Consider the following 16,804-nt stretch of genomic DNA (forward strand, 5'->3'; position numbering starts at 1 on the left):
GAGGAAGAAACACATAATGGTAGGGGATGGTGCTAGTACATGGGAGGCACGGAAGCGGAAGCGGGACAGCTCTGCATTCTGCTGGTACTGATAGTGTAATAGAAGGTCGAAGTCCACCAGATAAATGTACAAACATGGTATCCCCTGCAACACCAGCTGCAAAACATACCAAAGACAAACAAAAAGTTTTCATCAAACAAGCAATGACAGCCCAAGTGGTTGCAGCACCTTCTTCCACCGTACCGACATCTGCACGAGTTACTCGTTTGTCAACTCAGCTATCGGCAAGTTCCCAAGCTCCCTTGTCATCTGACACTACTTCCGAAGTACTCTTGACACAAGAGGACTTGGCAAGATTAGATGAACCTTGTGAGCTTCAACAACAAGAGGGTGGTTGATGGAGTCAAGTTACAATTGCATGCTTCTTTATATGTAGTCTCACAGTTTGATGTACACTAACACTTTCCATGTTCGTTTTGAACTAGCACCTAGGCACAAGAGGAAACAAACATTGGGGATAATGCTTGACAGGTTAACTAAATCTAGAGGAGGAAGAATGGAGATCCATTTTGAGGCAGGTTTAAAAAGGATGCTACAGAGTCAGCCAAGTTAGTGTCAGAGGCAGCTATTGTCGTTAGGTGTCATGCATGTATCCTCCCAACATGGATTCAGTACAGGAATGACAAAGATGAAACCCAATTTAACACCTTCCTCCACCATTTATCTGTAAGTATGGTTATTTATGGAAATTAGTAATATTGTCTTGCTCTGTCCCATACTTTCTAGGTTGCTGGTAATGAGACACCCATAATTTTCAACAGATGAGGTCAAATTGGATCGCCAAGATGATGTAACCAGACAAGCATGCACTCATGTTTTCAAGTCTGCTCTGCGTCAGTATTGATATAACCTGAGGAAAACTCACTTTGAAGGCAAGGATAATAGTGAACCTCCCCAAACATCTCTAGTGGAAAATATAACGGATGAATACTGGAGAGCCCTTCTTAAACACTGGTCTGATCTAAAGTATCAAGTATGTTATATATATGGGATCAGATCACATATTGAACTCCTATTTACGCATGTGCCTTACAAATCTATTTTCTTCTAAGTGAACTGCTCAAGGAGCAATGCCAACCGTACGAAAGTCAAATTCCAACAGACGATAGGATCTCGTAGCTATTGCACACTGCAAGGCTCTTGTAACTATATGTTGTTTCACTCTTTTCGTCATGCCATATTATCATATCTATATTGACTTGTTCCAAATACAGAGGAAATCCCGCAAGGACCAAAAAGTACCTCAACCAAATGCGGTGGAAATCTTCAAGGACTATCACACCAGTAAGATGAAGGGCGTGACTACACCAGTCAAAGACGTTGTTGTAAGTCCTTAATCCTCAAGCCTTTGAACTACTGGTTACTCTAACTTGTGCATTGAACTGCTCGGTTTGCAGCCAATGTCTATTACTCTTTATAATTTTATACACAGTTGTCTTAACGTATCATTGCACCTTACAAGGTTTAAAAGGGAGGAGTGATGTTCCTTTGCTCTTGATCTGTAATCAAATTATATGCTGGACTTGCCCACACAATGTTACAATTGCATCTTTGTCTATTCTCAGTTGTTTTGTGATATGAATGATGTCATACTATGCTTACCGTATTATAAACTTTGTCCCTTTATCTTAGCTGTCAATAAAATGTGAAGAAATAGAAAATACATTGGCCACGGTACATGGTACTATGTTTGGAACCTGGTTTTATTATGTACTTTGCAATAAAATGCAACTAATATTTTACACGGGTTCACCAAAATAAGTTCTATATATAGACCAAAGATATTTTGTTTGGTTTTGCTGCATCATTAAGAACTTATGTTCTGGTACTACTAATGACTCAACTTTTCAGTAAGCTATGGAACAAATGGTGGAACCGCCACCTCCTAAAGGTGACTAGGCAACTATAACCGCAATGTCACTTCTTGCTGCAGCGGGTCAGTATCTCTCCACTAACAGTGCCAAAAGCACCTTCCTCCATAAAACTGGGTTGGTTGTTAAGGAAACCTCGTCTAAACTGCCTCATGATCAAGATCTGCAAGCTCAAAAGAATGATATATATGCGCTCTAGACACAAGTACAATCCCTGACAGAAGCCCTATGTGAAATAAGGACAACCATTATTCGATGTCGTGAAGATATGCATGGTTTTGAAACCAGACTATCAGACAGTTGCTATGTTGTCCAGGAGCCTAGGAGAAATGAAGGCGGTGGTTATGGTGCTCCCTCAGACACTACAGCATGAAAACGTAACAGTCAGGTCAAATGAACTGAGCTTCTGAACTTCCGATGGTGCATTTATCAGCCGGACTATTAATTTTTATGCTAACCCTCCTTTTGTTATACGTATGTAATTTGTTTTGTTGTGATACAACATTTGTTTTTAACGAACATCGACTGGCTGAAGAAAACAACAAGCAATTTTTGTATACTGTAGGGTGTTCCCTATATTTGCACTGGTGGCGAACTTTGATGCCCAATGGATGTAATCTGTGCAATCACGGCAATAGCCGACCATTGGTTGCTTGCTTATTTATTTCCATAGTCTTCATTTTTCTCGGTTTGCTAGTGGACGCAATAACCATGGGCCACATACGAACCTTGGTAACCATGGGCCTACTACCTGTTGTATTGACCATGGGCCATCAATGGGTCGTTGGATCAATGGGCCTCCTACGGGTCGTAGGATCCGTAGGCCTTTCGTGGGCCAAAAGCGAACCGCAATATGAGTCGTAAACATGCCAAATTGGTAATGATCCGTTTATGGGCCCGCACCTTAACGGGTCGTTAATGGGCTGGAATAAACCAAATGCTTGATTCTATCGACATGCATAACGGGTCGTTATTGTGCGAGAATATTTGACGGGGTGAAAACAGCTCAATGGGTTAGCGGGCCACAAACGGGCTGACTATAACCACGGGCCGAATTTGGCCCATTAGCTGAGCAGGCCAATAACGGACCGTAAGTAATCGAGGGCCAGAAATATTCCCAAGAATATATGGGCCCTTAGAAGGCCGAAAGATAACACGGCCGGGCATGGGTCGTTAATGGGTATAAAGCAACTTACTATGTATTATGGGCCAAAATCACCTCGGGTCGTTAAAGGGCCAGATATACAAAAGGCCTCATATGGGTCGAAGGACATCATGGGCCAGACATGGGGTGAAAGTGACAATGGCTGGAATTATATTGGATGGTCCACATGACGCTACTGGGCCGAATTTGGAAAGGTCATAAAGGGTCGTGAGTTAGCAGGTCGTAAATGGACTTTATGCGAACAGGTCGTTAACAGGTTTTCCATGGGCCGGCCCGCTAACTTTTCACCAAGTCAAACGGACTGGCCTTTTTAAACTAATTGGGCCACTATTGGGCCTTGCCACGTGTCACTTTTTCATAGGCATGTCTCGTCCGTTAGATGAATGACATCTGTTGCAACGTCGAGCTGACATGTGGTTCCTCTAGCTAATGATAATTTTATACGTGGAAAATCCCCATTGGTCTGGGCTGTTACCGGGTTATCGGATCCATACCGGAACCCGATAGCTTAACGGTGACCCGTTACGGTGGATTCCACGTGTCGGTTACCCTTAAAGAAAGCACTTCCATGACGTGCCTTTTGTCGTCATAGAAGTGGACACTTTCGTGATGATAATTTGAGTATTGTCATAAAACACTTCTACGACAGCACATGTATGACTATCTTGATTCTGTCATAAAATTGTCACAGATATACATGCATGACAGAAAACATGACCTACTATGATAAACACGTATCATCACGGAAGTTTTTTTGTTTGTAGTGAGTGTTGTTTTGCATATTGTAAAAGAAATATACTGAGCATTTGCAGGCACCAAAAGGAAATTGGAATATTACTATGATGAGCGTGAAGAAATAGTGGTATCTTTTGGAACCGAACATTTAGAGGATCCCGCTAAAAAACCTACCTGCTTATGTCCTAGAAATGTCATATCCACAAAGGATGGTGCAACTTGAAAAACAACATAAGGGGGAGCAATATAGGAAAAAGGTAGAAAAATACACCATAACCAAGTATGCCAGACTAGAAAAGAACTATGTTAAGATGCTCGTAGGACTGATAAGGTAATAGAGATGGAAAAGGAGACAACATCTTTAGTCAAGGGAAGCATCAAAGGACGGGATACAGGTAAACCAGTGTTACCCTGCTCCTTCGTTAGTACGTTCTATTACGGTTTGCGTGATACTGGCTCTTCTATCAATGTTATACCTTGCACCATTTGCAGGAAAACACAAGATCATACCTATTCTAGTAAACTCCAACCGACCGAGATGACCAGTAAATTAGCGTGCGGGACATTCAGAACACCATGCGGTGTTCTTCCCGGCGTTCATGTCATCCTTCGCACTTTTGTCCACCCTGTTGATCTTATTGTTATGGATATATCTGAAGATGACTTTTGTCCAATTATATTTCGGAGATCATTCTTAATACTGCAGGTGCAAAGATCGACTACAAGAAGAAAGTAGTCTCTCTTCGATTTGGAGAGGAGACTTCTCTAAGTTCAGAAATCATCCTTACTATAATAAAGACAAAAGCACTGAGAAGAAGACTATAACATAGTTTGGGGATATTCAAGTTGACTCTCACGACCGTTGGGCAGTGCAAAGATTCCCACGCGATTGCATTCTCCTCTGTATTTCAGATTGTGTTGGCTTTAAGATTAACATGGCCCACTTCTGTTCATCATTCAAAATATGATTATTATTTTTCAAAAATCGAAAACATGGATGAACACCACCACTGCATCACGGACTACAACACCCGTGCATGGAGATTTTAGCAGACAAAGTTGAGAAAGAAAACATTTGTGCCTGCTCATCTGATCTGGATTGGTGGATAGAAGTTACCTACATTGAGCTACCAGCAGATTTTCCATCCTCGAAGACATGGATATGTGGACCACGGGAGCCGGGGGGGAGATGCCACGTAGGATAGCGATCAGAGAACGCGGGGGACGCCACGTAGCACAGTCGAAGATGCCACGATCCGACGTGGCCCAATGGCTCGTGCGCATGCGGATATTGCAGCCAATGGCCGGCGGCATTTGGATATCCCCATCCCGCTCCGTCTCCGGCCGCTCGTGCTCTTATTAGCAGCCTCAGATTCCCTTGTCCTCTCAGAGCGCACGCCTGTTCTTCTTCTTGTTGTTGTCTCACCGCAGCAAGGAGCAGCCAGCATCGAGAGAGCAACAATGGCGATGGCGTCGTCAAGCGGGCTGAGGAGCTGCAGCGCCGTGGGCGTGCCGAGCCTGCTGGCGCCTTCGTCCCGGTCCGGCCGCTCCGGGCTGCCGTTCTGCGCCTACGCCACCACCTCCGGCCGCGTCACCATGTCCGCCGAGTGGTTCCCCGGCCAGCCCCGCCCCGCCCACCTCGACGGCTCCTCGCCAGGGTGACTAAGCAACTAGCTAGCTAGTAGCCGATTACGCAGTCACCAACCAATCGGCATCAGTCTGACCGGCGATTTATTCTCCCTGTGCAGGGACTTCGGGTTCGACCCCCTGGGCCTCGCCACCGTGCCGGAGAACTTCGAGCGGTTCAAGGAGTCCGAGATCTACCACTGCCGCTGGGCCATGCTCTGCGTGGTACGTCCTCCTACTCCTCTGCACCGCAGCAGCCATTACCGAGTTGCTCGCTAGTAATAACAAGGGTTGTGCAGCCTGGGGTGCTGGTGCCGGAGGCGCTGGGGCTGGGCAACTGGGTGAAGGCGCAGGAGTGGGCGGCGCTCCCCGACGGGCAGGCGACGTACCTGGGCAACCCGGTGCCGTGGGGCAACCTGCCGACCATCCTGGCGATCGAGTTCCTGGCCATCGCCTTCGCGGAGCAGCAGCGCACCATGGAGAAGGACCCGGAGAAGAAGAAGTACCCCGGCGGCGCCTTCGACCCGCTCGGCTTCTCCAAGGACCCCGCCAAGTTCGAGGAGCTCAAGCTCAAGGAGATCAAGAACGGTACGTCCACCATATACTCTGTTGTTGAAAAATCATAGAACGAACTGACGTATTTGCCTGCGGGAAATGCAGGGCGGCTGGCGATGCTGGCGTTCGTGGGGTTCTGCGTGCAGCAGTCGGCGTACCCCGGCACCGGCCCGCTGGAGAACCTGGCCACGCACCTCGCGGACCCGTGGCACAACAACATCGGCGACATCGTCATCCCCAGAAATATCTACGGCCCTTGAGCGGAGCCGACCGGGCTGAGAGGAGATCGAGGAGCCGGAGCGCATGGTTTTCATTCATGTTTCTGCATGCGTCGATCGATTGCTTGATTGCCTTGCCACGCTGGCTCTACGCGCGTACGTCCGTGCGTGCAGGAACTGTACAACAACGTCGGCTCTCCGGCCGGCAACCTTTGTAATGTGTAAAGCTTAAGTAGCGGCCACTGTTGTGAATGCATCCGTATGATCTGTATAAACTCTTTCATGATGATGGTGGAGGACGTTGCCTCTGACAATCTCTGTTAAAGTGTGCGGGACAGTTATCACGCGATCAAGTTAACATTTCATTCAGCTTAGGACGTCTCCAAGGCGGTCCACCAAACGGGTGTCATCAAATGTCCGGACGTGTCCACTGACAGCCGCCCGGGCGGAGGTCATCCATCCTAGCCATCAAACAAGGCGGACATCGCTTTTATTTATAGATTTTTGGACTAGTTTTCACTCTAAAAACTGCTCTAAACATCCTACTATACTCCTTGTCGGAGGTGAGGTCGAGATGACCCCCACGTCAAAGCTGCTGACATCGTCGTTGTTGGCTACAGGCAGAGCCACTGGCTTGTGCCTCTTTGACTCCGACGCCTTTTCATATCCTTAACCTTGAGCTTCTCGAAGAGTCATTCCCGCCGCATGTCGTTGATGCAAAGCTGGCGGCTCACGCGGTCAATCATGCGTGGCGCTCTGCATGGATGCAAGCACCGCCCGGTTCTCGTCGACGATGTCCAGGTTCGTGAGGAGATTCGCCACGACTACAACATATGCGAGCTCCGCCTCCAGTTCAGCCACCGTCGCACGGTGCTCCTGCAAAAGTGTCTGGTTGAGATCCTTAATTCCTTATCCGCACGATTGTATGGTGAAGAGGTCGTCCGCTGTGCCTCCTGCTCCCCTGAGCCCAGCTCCGAAGAGCTCGCAGGTTTGCTCGCCTCAATGTGGGCCTGGTGCGAACCTCCGCCGCGATTCGGCATGACACTCCGGTGTTAATATCTTGTACCATGTTACCTTGTTATTGGCCATGGCGATGGTGCACATTGGATGGGTACTAGGAGGCCTCAAACGGCTGCGGAGGGGTGGGAGGATGGGCTGGGAGGTAGAGTTTTGGGGGGTGGTCATCCAACTTTAAATAGCCGGAACGGGCAAAGGTCAATGCGGGCAGTCGGAGTAGCCTTCTCGGACGGTGCGTTCGTATGAATGCGGACGGTTAGTGAAGCGGGTGTAAATGTGAAGGGTTCTAGAGACGAAGAGAGTTTCTAGGGTGGGTCTACGGTGTTGGAGTACGACATGGCAAATATCCAAACTCCCCAGAGCTCCCCCCCCCCCCCCCCCCCCCCTCCAAAAAAAATTAGAGGTTGCCCAAACCGGTCCGGCGCGGTTTGGGGATCCGTGTTGGAGGGTGTTACCATCCACTCGGGACATTTTGGGCGATTTGAGGATTCGCGTTGAAGATGCCCTTAGAGCATCTCCAGACCTTCCCCAAAATGATTTAACTTTCAGAAAATGGTTTTGTTTAGGAGTTAACACCAACTAGTTCTTCCCCTTAAAATTTTAATCCCCTAAAATTCGAGAAGTTAATCCTCAAATCCACCCCTCCTGCTCAGACTTGAGCAGAAAACACCCCCTCCCCAAACATGATTACTTGTGAGAAACTTAGAAAATCACTTCAAATATCACACTCCTCTACCTCCAAAGAGTCCAACCTTTTAATTACCTATCCCCATAGATGGGTCACTTCCCACCCCTTCCACATAATCATGCACAAACATAATTTGAAGGCTTGCTTAGAATGTTTAAAACCTAGACAAACTGCTTCATGTCTACAAAGTATTTCGGAAATGGCGGTCATTCTACACAAGACTCTACTCGAAATGCATATAAAGGTCAAATTCGGAGTATAGAAAAATAATTCAACTTCCATTGTCCAATAAGAAAATTGATTTTTAAACAGCTTACTACAAGATCAGATGGCATTTTTTGTTGGAGTCTAAAATTAAACAATTCTCTCCCACCTTGCATAACTGGATATACATTCTTGTCAAGAATGACGCGGTCTTAAAGTAAATGATGACAAACATGGTTACTTGCAAACTATGAAAGATAGAATTAGGACATCATACGTCTCCCACATGTTGGCTACATGTCTGATAGTCGCCTACGTTGGCTATTACTCTGGCGCAAAACAAAGATACTAGCAAATAATTAGAGATGTAGTGTCTCATCTTGTAGAAGAGTTTGTCCATTGTTCAGCGCAGATGCACTTTACCTTTATGGGCCATCATGTTGAGAGAGCTTTTAGCAACTGTCTATGACTTTTAAAATAAATTTGAAAAGTGAGCATATTTGTTTCGGAAGGCGTATCATTCCATTGCAGTAGTGACTAGAAAGGAGGCTAGTACAGATATTCATGTATGCTAACCATCCGGTGTAGATCCACCTGTTTGCGGTACGATCCTCCGTGTCTCTTTAAACCATAAAGCGGCTCAACAGTAGAATTACGCACATTGTAACAGCGATAAACAATGTCTAACATACCACCTCCCATGTCGCCGGATGCAACCAGATCAACAGCCGATAATATCCAACACAAGGGTTTTCCACTGATAACATTACCGTCTCAGAAACTTTAGGTATGGAGCGCTTCATTTCCCAACTACTCCTGAACGGCTGAACGTTCTGCTACTCAAAGTCAAGGCAACAAACAACATGACTAAGTTTCGGACATCGCGCCACAGTAATAAAACAATGCGGCGCTCGGAACACTTACATATTACAGGGTAAACCTCCTATACAACCAAAAAGTATACAACACTGTATATCGGTCATAGCTGGATGTGGCTCATGACGAGCAGGATAGCATGCACACCCCAGGCCTGTATGCCCAGGCCGGTGGCAAGCGGGCGTATTTCTCCATTCCCGGCTGCTCGTCATATGGATGTTCCATAACTTTCAATAGCCGGCGAACTTCCTCGTAATCACCTAGATCAGCTGCGTCAATCGCTGTCTGGCAAAGATAGTTCCGAAGAACATACTTTGGGTTAACACGGTTCATTGTGGCTTTCCTTTCTTCATCCGAGACGCCGCTAGCCACCAGCTTCACAAAGCATTAACATATCATTAGATTGAAGTTGTTTAGATTTTCAACAGTGTGTTGTTATTTAAAAGATTCAACTATAAGGCATGACTAGAGGTCCAAAACCAAATATTGGCACAAACTTATCAAATGGTGGGTGGAACAACAGTCGGTAACCTAAGAGGGGGTTCATTACAGGAAAACATTGTGGCAACAGGAGGTAGAGAATAACAGCATCTTAGAACTTCTGCCATGCCGGTGACACTTAATTTACAATGCACGAGTTGTTATAAAAGCCGAGTACATGATGAGATCCCAAACTATGCAAATGCAATGCTGCTTTTGTTTCCAAGAGAGCTTGTTCTCAAAGAATAAAAGAAAAAAATACTCCAACTTCATAAAATGACTAGGGCTGGAAAATAGCCCAAAATGGCAATATTATCATTGATATATTATGTCATGTTAAATATTACTATCTGGGCAATTCGGGAAAGAGAACAATTTTATATATACAAAAAGACATACCTCCTCAATATATGTTTGTACCCAACTAATCCATGCTTCCTTTCTTTCTTTCCCAATATCCAGGAGTGCAGCTTTTATTGGAACTAGTAGCTCAGTTTCTGGGATGTCACGGTCTGCTTTGACATTCGAAAGAAGACGGAAAAAATTTGTATAGTCAACTTTATCGACAGCCAAGTTGTTCAGCAGCTTGCTAATAAGCTGCTTGTTATATTTTGACAGACCAAGTTTCTTTGTCATTATAGATTGATATTCATCCATGAATTTTGTCCCATACCTACAATATAGAACATATCAAAACGCTACAATAAAATGTAGTTAAAATTGCAGATGACCAGTATAGATTTTGGAAGAATAAATACCTCTCCATTACATAATTTGCTTCATCCTTGCTGATAAGATCCGCAGCCGACAATGGCCCAGTGAACTGGGCAATATTCCACAAACCAACATCAGGTTGATTTGCAAAACAGTATCTCTTACCTGGGAGATCAGTTGTATTCGGAGTAAAGCTAGGATCAAAAGCATCTAAGAAACCAAAGGGTCCATAATCAATAGTTAGGCCCAACACACTCATATTATCAGTGTTAAGCACACCATGGGTGAAACCAACACCTTGCCACCTGGCTATCAAGTAAGCAGTATGCTCTGCAACCTCAACTGCCCAGGCTGTTAATTGCAAGGAGACAGAAGTTAGTTATTCACAAGATCAATGTCTACATTCGAAGAACACGACATAAAAGGAAATTTACCAGCATATTTGTTGGAAGTAAGATCTATTGCTGGAGTGTCTCCCATAGCTGCCTCAAAAGATAAACCTTCACTCTTTTTAATATTTTCAAGATGTGGGTAGTGATGACGTATTGTGTAGTCTGCCAAACGACGAACAATTTCCAGGTCCTCTTTGCCCCTTGTAGCATGTAACTGGTATGAACCAAAACGTAAAAACGATGGTGCTACACGGCAAACAATTGCACCTGGCTCCTCTTTTGCATTACCACTGGCATATTAGAAAAAACAAATTATTCAACGACACAAGGGAATGTCAATATGTAGTACTGAAATCTTCAAGAGATAAATCATGGCAAAATGATTCAGATTCCTATATTTTAGATCAATAAATACTGGACGAGTAAACACCCAGGTTTACCATGTGCAACATGCTTTGCCTGGCTACATTTGCAGAGTAGCAATTAAGTAACTTATCATAGTTCCCAGAGGCTGCTTTGGAATACCCCAGAGAATTTCAATGGATGATAATATATCAACATTAGGAAATTTGGCGCTTCAAAATAATAGGCCCACGTAAGTCAGGATGAGTAAATAAAGTAATTATTATTAGATAAGGAAACCATTAGTAGGTAAACAAAAGGAACATGGAATTTTAGATGGCAGTGTGATAGTACTAATTATATGTTCATACAGATTATATAGCTACTAGTATAAGAGCTGAACCGTCTCAAAGCAGCAACTACAAATCATTCAAATAGGAAGGGAAACTAAAAGCAAAAGTAGATCCAGCAAAATGTTGATTAGAAACTGAAGATATCATGACATACTCATAGAACATATCTCGCACAACAGATTTGCCAGTTTCAACTAGACAAAGAGCACGAGTTGTAGGAATGCCTAGACCATGCATAGCTTCACTGCATAAGAATTCACGGATGCTGCTGCGCAGGACAGCGAGGCCATCTGCAAATCGGCTGTAAGGAGTCTTTCCAGCACCCTTGAGCTGCAACTCCCACCTCTCACCTCGAGAATTGAGAACCTCTCCGAGAGTTATTGCTCGTCCATCCCCCAACTGACCAGCCCATGAACCAAACTGGTGTCCACCGTAACACTGGGCATAAGGCACACTGCAGGTGGTTGTTCAGTAGGAGTGTTATATATTCTGACAAAACCAATTAGCAAGATATTAAGCACAGGCATCACACACCTTCCCACCAACGGAGTTTCTCCTGAGAAGAACCGAGGAAAATCAGGCCTTTCAAACCTGAAAACGAATAGAGGACAATTGTTATTTTTGTGATTTTTCTATGTCCAATATCAGCAAGGATGCAGAAAAATGTTATGAGAAATGGATGCCATTGGGCAGGGAGTTAAAATATGAGGTAAAGGCACCCAGGGGAGGGCAGAAACTTGCGCGGTCTGTGATGATTTGGTCCATAAACTTGTAAAAGTGGACTCTACCACCCACAAACTTACATCCCAGGTGCAAAAAAAGAAACAAAGCCAATCCTAAGCCGACATGTGGCACTGCAGAAAACACCCTGCTGTGTCCGGAATTTATGCACGGGCTACGAGGGCCCAACTGTCGGCACACCGAGAAGAATTTGGAGAAAAAAATTAGGGGCAGACAGGATTCGAACCGCGCCCTCGCCCTGGCCGTACGAGCTAGCCAACCACTGCACCAAATCAATTCATTTGTCATATGTACAGATACACTTTTTATATACTATACGTAATACCATGCTGCACCTCACGGTCTGCATGCATGCTGGGCCGGCGCGTACATAACATATAGGTATAAATACGAAGGTCACGTTGATGCTTCCATGCAAGAGCTCTTGTTTAATAAAGCTCTAAATTATCCGCAAAAAAAGAGCTCTTGTTTAATGTGGTAATTCCTCATGGAACTAGGATTCAATTATTTTTTTGGCACATGGCTTCAATTTTATATGAATATACATGTATATGCCTGATTGGAATTTTCAGCCTCTCTGAACAGTATTGTAGATATTTTTAACTATCTGCCATCTTTGATTGTGTACTGTGTACTTTTGTACTAGCTCCAAACGGTTTGAGCTGGTGTTTGAAGTATTTCCATCCACTATATATATTTTTCTTTAAGAAAATATTATCTATTCAGAAAATTAGTCGCCTAATATACACTCTTGAAATTAATGATAAACTAACCAGTGGCGGAATGTCACTGTGTGACAAGCAATCAAGAGGGGGCCAAATTTCCATGGAGGCGAGTCACGGTGAGATGACGTTGAATTTGGGAAAATAAGACATGAGCATGAGACTTGAATGCTTAGTGCTAGAGTTCGTATAGGAATATATGATTAGAAGTAGGGATAAGTCCTACTCCCCCGACTCTAAGAAGAAAGTATATAAATTTTGTCTAAAGCAAACAGTGCAAAATTTGAAAAAGCTTGTAGGAAAAACTATCAGTAACTACAAATTTTGTTAAGTATAATATGAAAACATATTTTATTACTCATTTAATGATACCAATTGGGTTATAGTTATTGATAGTTTTTTCTATAAATTTGCTCAAATTTTACACTGTTTGACTTTATAGGCCTTCTTTTTGAAGTCAGAAGGAGTAAAAGAATTAGGTTTCCTAGTCCTAGTCAACTCTCAGATCATGCATGAACGTGTGTATAAGAACCGAAGGAAGTTGCTTCTTGTACATCAGCAAAAATTGAGAGAGAGAAACTTAAAAGGTACTACACGTGCATTTGGCTATTATATAGTCTCCCAATCTGTAACCCGTTTTAGCTGATCCCGAGTTCTCTTGGAGAGTTTTGGCCGAGAGAGCTACATGCACGAGAAGCTGCACATACACAAAAATCAGTCAAGTGCTATGCACGTAGGGATGAAAACATATATTTCCGCTTTTCCGGCAGAAAAATGGAAACGGGGAGGAAATATGGAAACAAAAATGGAAATTTGCAAAACGGAAATGGAAACTGAATTGTTTATGTGGAAACGGAAACAAAAATGGAACGGCGTTTTCCGGTGGAACATGCGTGAATATGGAACTTTCCGTTTCCGTGAATATGGAATTTTCTGCTTCTACTATGGGCCTATGGCTCAAATATCGCATAATTAAACATTGAGTAGAATGGCCCATGTGTGACTCAATTTCTAATAGCATGCAAGGAAGCTAGCCCTGATTGTAACCACAATTGAGAACGGGCCAAAAAATCCCCTTCACTAATTATTTTGTGATGTTACAATGTGTTTACTTGTAAGAGGGTGACCTGATACATTGTGCTTTTCTTTACATATGGAGCTTGTCCTTCTGATTATCACAAACGTGTTTGTGTTGCCACAGTTGAATAAAATATGCACAAATGCATATCGTATAATATAACCATCATAATATTTGGTAGCCATGTTAACAGTTGATTAAATATGTTGGTTTGCTTGTGTTTTCCCCTATGGCTCAGGGGGATTTTAAGTCCCGATGAACACCTGCTTCCGTCGCCGTATTCGGTCCGTGTTTGTTTCCGGTAGTATCTGTTTCTGTGTTCATTTCTGCTTCCGCAGAAAAATATGAAAACAAATGTGGTAGCACCCAGATCCGTCCATTTCCGCTCTGTTTTCATCCCTACACATACGTGATGGGCTGGACCAAAACGCTTCGTATACATAGTTGAAAAAAAAATACATTTGGAAGGGGATCATGCAAAGGTATACATCGAGCTAGACCACATGTCGGCTTAGGATTGGATTTGGTTTTTTTTTCTGCACCTGGGATGCAAGTTTGTGGGTGGTGGAGTCGACTTTGCAAGTTTGTGGACCAAATCATCACGGAGCGAGCAAGTTTCTGGACACCCCATGCTTTTACCTCTTAAAGTATGAACACACTTCTGCGCAGAAAGACATGATGATAACTAGTTGAAGGTGGCCCATAGATATTATCACTCAACTTATTATATCCTTTGTTGAGACCATTTTCACTTGTTTTCGTCTAGGAATCATTTGAAGTTGAGACAATTTTCACTTGTTTTCATCACGGAATCATTTAACTAGAACATATTGGCAGAACCAGTATCAGCATTTTTCATGGCCCAACTTTTTGCAGCATAAACAATTAAACATATACCAGTATTAGCAAACAAAGCAGCACACGACGTGGCCTAACCCTCGGCTTAGCATTTTTCATGAGAACAAACAAAATAACTGTTTGTCGGACAATAGAAATAACAAATGTTTCATGGCAATTGCAGAAGATACAAAAATGTAAGGTTTCATGTGGAACTCGCGCGACTAGTCGCAACTAGTCGTCGGCTAGTCGATGAGTCGCACTGCCAGATGTCGACTCAACCCCAAGACTAGTCACGGACTAGTCGATCAGCCAGGCACGACTCGTCAAGAGTCGCTACCCGAGAACGACTCGTCGACTCATCAACTCGAAAACCTTGGAACTACCCAAAGTTTTTTATATGCCTTTCATTCACGCAAACAGCTGGATTCTTTCACAACATATATGGCTCTGTTCAACTACTAGTTAATGATCTGGTGTCTGAGTTAAATATCTGATCGAGAACCATTTTGTTCCCCAGAAGTAGTGACGAATTTTGACAAAGAAACAGGGGGGTTGGGGTGGAGCTAATATATGTGTGAATGAATGGATACAGCCCTTTGACTTGAGTAGCAAGTCCACCATTTGCTTCATAAATCGTAAACAATACAGATCCTTTACATGTTACCCTTTAGGACATTTTGGTAAATATCTGATCAATAACCATGTTGTTTCCAAAAAAATTCCTAGTGGTGAACTTTGAGAGAAAAAAAACAGGGGGTTGGGGGTGAATATATGTCTGAATAAAAAAAAGCTCTTTGACTTAAGTAGCAAGTCCACCTTTTGCTTCATAAATCATAAACAATACATATCTTTTACATGATGCCCTTTGGTGAATTTTGGTACCCTAATTCTGGATAGGAATTAACTCTTATGTTTAAAAATTCCTATCAATATCACCTTTAGTGCACAGGAGTTAATAGACAATCTTACTCGTCAGTCCGGTGTGCTCACTCACTGGATCATTTGTAGGTTGTCAGCTGCCAAGAGTAGTGTTGAGTTCACAATTTCAACGCAAATTACACGCATTTGTAATTTTTTCTTCATGCACATCTCAATAAACAGTTAACGCTCAACAAAACAGGGGTGCCACAATGCTCTCAAGACCGATGGAAATCATAGCCAGAAAGCTAGTGAGTAGCTGGGTGCTGGGATATGCAACTCACTCTTTGTGATCCAGATCGAGGAGGTCAGCCACGGATTCGGACCACGCCACGAGCTTAGGGTTCTCCACGGGCGCCGAGGGAGACACCTTGGTGTAACAAGCGTGCAGCACCTGCGACACCAAAACCTCGCGGATAAATATTCAGCAAGAAATTAACCTAGCTGCTACGCTAACCGTGCGGCAAAACCAGGAGCAAAGCAGCTAGGCAAGCAGGGAGCGGGGGAGGGGGGGCGAACCTGGCGGGGGATGTTGTCGGATCGCGGGTCGCCGGGCAGCTCGCGGACGAAGGTCTCGTCCCACGCGAGCTCCTCCAGCGCGCGGCGCGGGCGGGCGGAGGCCTCTCCGGCGCCGCTCGTCCCGGCGGCCGGCGCGGCCTCGCCGGTGGCGGAGGAGGCCATGCCTCGGAAGAGCAGGCGGCGGAGCGGGTGGTGCGGGGTCGGGGGCGGCGGCAGGCGGAGACGGCGAGAGGGGAGGGAGCGGGGGAGGAGGAGGTGGGAGTATAGGTTGGGGAGGACGGTGGGGAAGCGCAACTGAGGGGGCATGGCGCCTGCGTGCTGCGTGCGGCGCTTTTTTTTTCTCCCTCTCTCTCTCCGTCTGGGTCAATCCGGTGCGAGCGTGTCGCCCCGCGCGTTGTGGTAGGGCAGCGTGCGTGGCCTGGGTCTGGGTGTGGGGTGGGTGGGAGGAGCGAGCGGTCCTGGTTGAACGGTGGGATTTGTTGGAGGCTGGCCCGGCGGGCCGGCTTCTTTGGGTGGTGTGGGTCGTGGAGGCACGGACACGTGCGCTCGGCCATGCGTACGTGGTCTGATCACGTGGAAATAAACTTTTTTTGAAGAAACTCTTCGAAAATTACTTTTGGAGGCCGAGCTTCATGTAGACCTCCAAACGCAAAATTTAAAATTCATGCAAATTCATATTTTTATATTTTA

At 44.7% G+C, this 16,804-nt stretch overlaps 2 protein-coding genes across 2 annotated transcripts; one reads left to right on the forward strand and one right to left on the reverse strand.

Moving 5' to 3' along the window:
* Positions 1-5,182: 5,182 nt before the first annotated feature.
* LOC123164655 (chlorophyll a-b binding protein 1B-21, chloroplastic) lies at positions 5,183-6,544 on the forward strand. Its single transcript, XM_044582200.1, has 4 exons — positions 5,183-5,489; positions 5,580-5,682; positions 5,757-6,045; positions 6,118-6,544. The coding sequence occupies exons 1-4, from the start codon at positions 5,293-5,295 to the stop codon at positions 6,270-6,272; spliced, it is 744 nt and encodes a 247-aa protein (XP_044438135.1). The 5' UTR covers positions 5,183-5,292; the 3' UTR covers positions 6,273-6,544.
* Positions 6,545-8,874: 2,330 nt separating this feature from the next.
* On the reverse strand, positions 8,875-16,479 carry LOC123164582 (protein adenylyltransferase SelO). Its single transcript, XM_044582118.1, has 8 exons — positions 16,115-16,479; positions 15,880-15,989; positions 11,831-11,887; positions 11,451-11,750; positions 10,644-10,891; positions 10,254-10,560; positions 9,895-10,168; positions 8,875-9,390 (listed from the first exon to the last, which is right to left on the reverse strand). Exons 1-8 carry the CDS (start codon positions 16,418-16,420, stop codon positions 9,136-9,138), a joined length of 1,857 nt encoding a protein of 618 aa, XP_044438053.1. The 5' UTR covers positions 16,421-16,479; the 3' UTR covers positions 8,875-9,135.
* Between the last annotated feature and the right edge of the window lie 325 nt (positions 16,480-16,804).

This window comes from Triticum aestivum, chromosome 7D, assembly GCF_018294505.1.
Source record: "Triticum aestivum cultivar Chinese Spring chromosome 7D, IWGSC CS RefSeq v2.1, whole genome shotgun sequence".
Lineage (NCBI taxonomy): Eukaryota > Viridiplantae > Streptophyta > Magnoliopsida > Poales > Poaceae > Triticum > Triticum aestivum.

Coding starts and splice junctions, on each gene's coding strand:
- LOC123164655 (XM_044582200.1), top strand. CDS start 5,293: ATGGCGATGGCGTCGTCAAGCGGGCTGAGGAGCTGCAGCGCCGTGGGC. Junction 5,683..5,756: donor GCTGGGCCATGCTCTGCGTG/GTACGTCCTCCT, acceptor AGGGTTGTGCAG/CCTGGGGTGCTGGTGCCGGA. Junction 6,046..6,117: donor GCTCAAGGAGATCAAGAACG/GTACGTCCACCA, acceptor CGGGAAATGCAG/GGCGGCTGGCGATGCTGGCG.
- LOC123164582 (XM_044582118.1), bottom strand. CDS start 16,420: ATGCCCCCTCAGTTGCGCTTCCCCACCGTCCTCCCCAACCTATACTCC. Junction 15,990..16,114: donor CCGACAACATCCCCCGCCAG/GTTCGCCCCCCC, acceptor TTGGTGTCGCAG/GTGCTGCACGCTTGTTACAC. Junction 10,561..10,643: donor TACTTCCAACAAATATGCTG/GTAAATTTCCTT, acceptor TGCAATTAACAG/CCTGGGCAGTTGAGGTTGCA.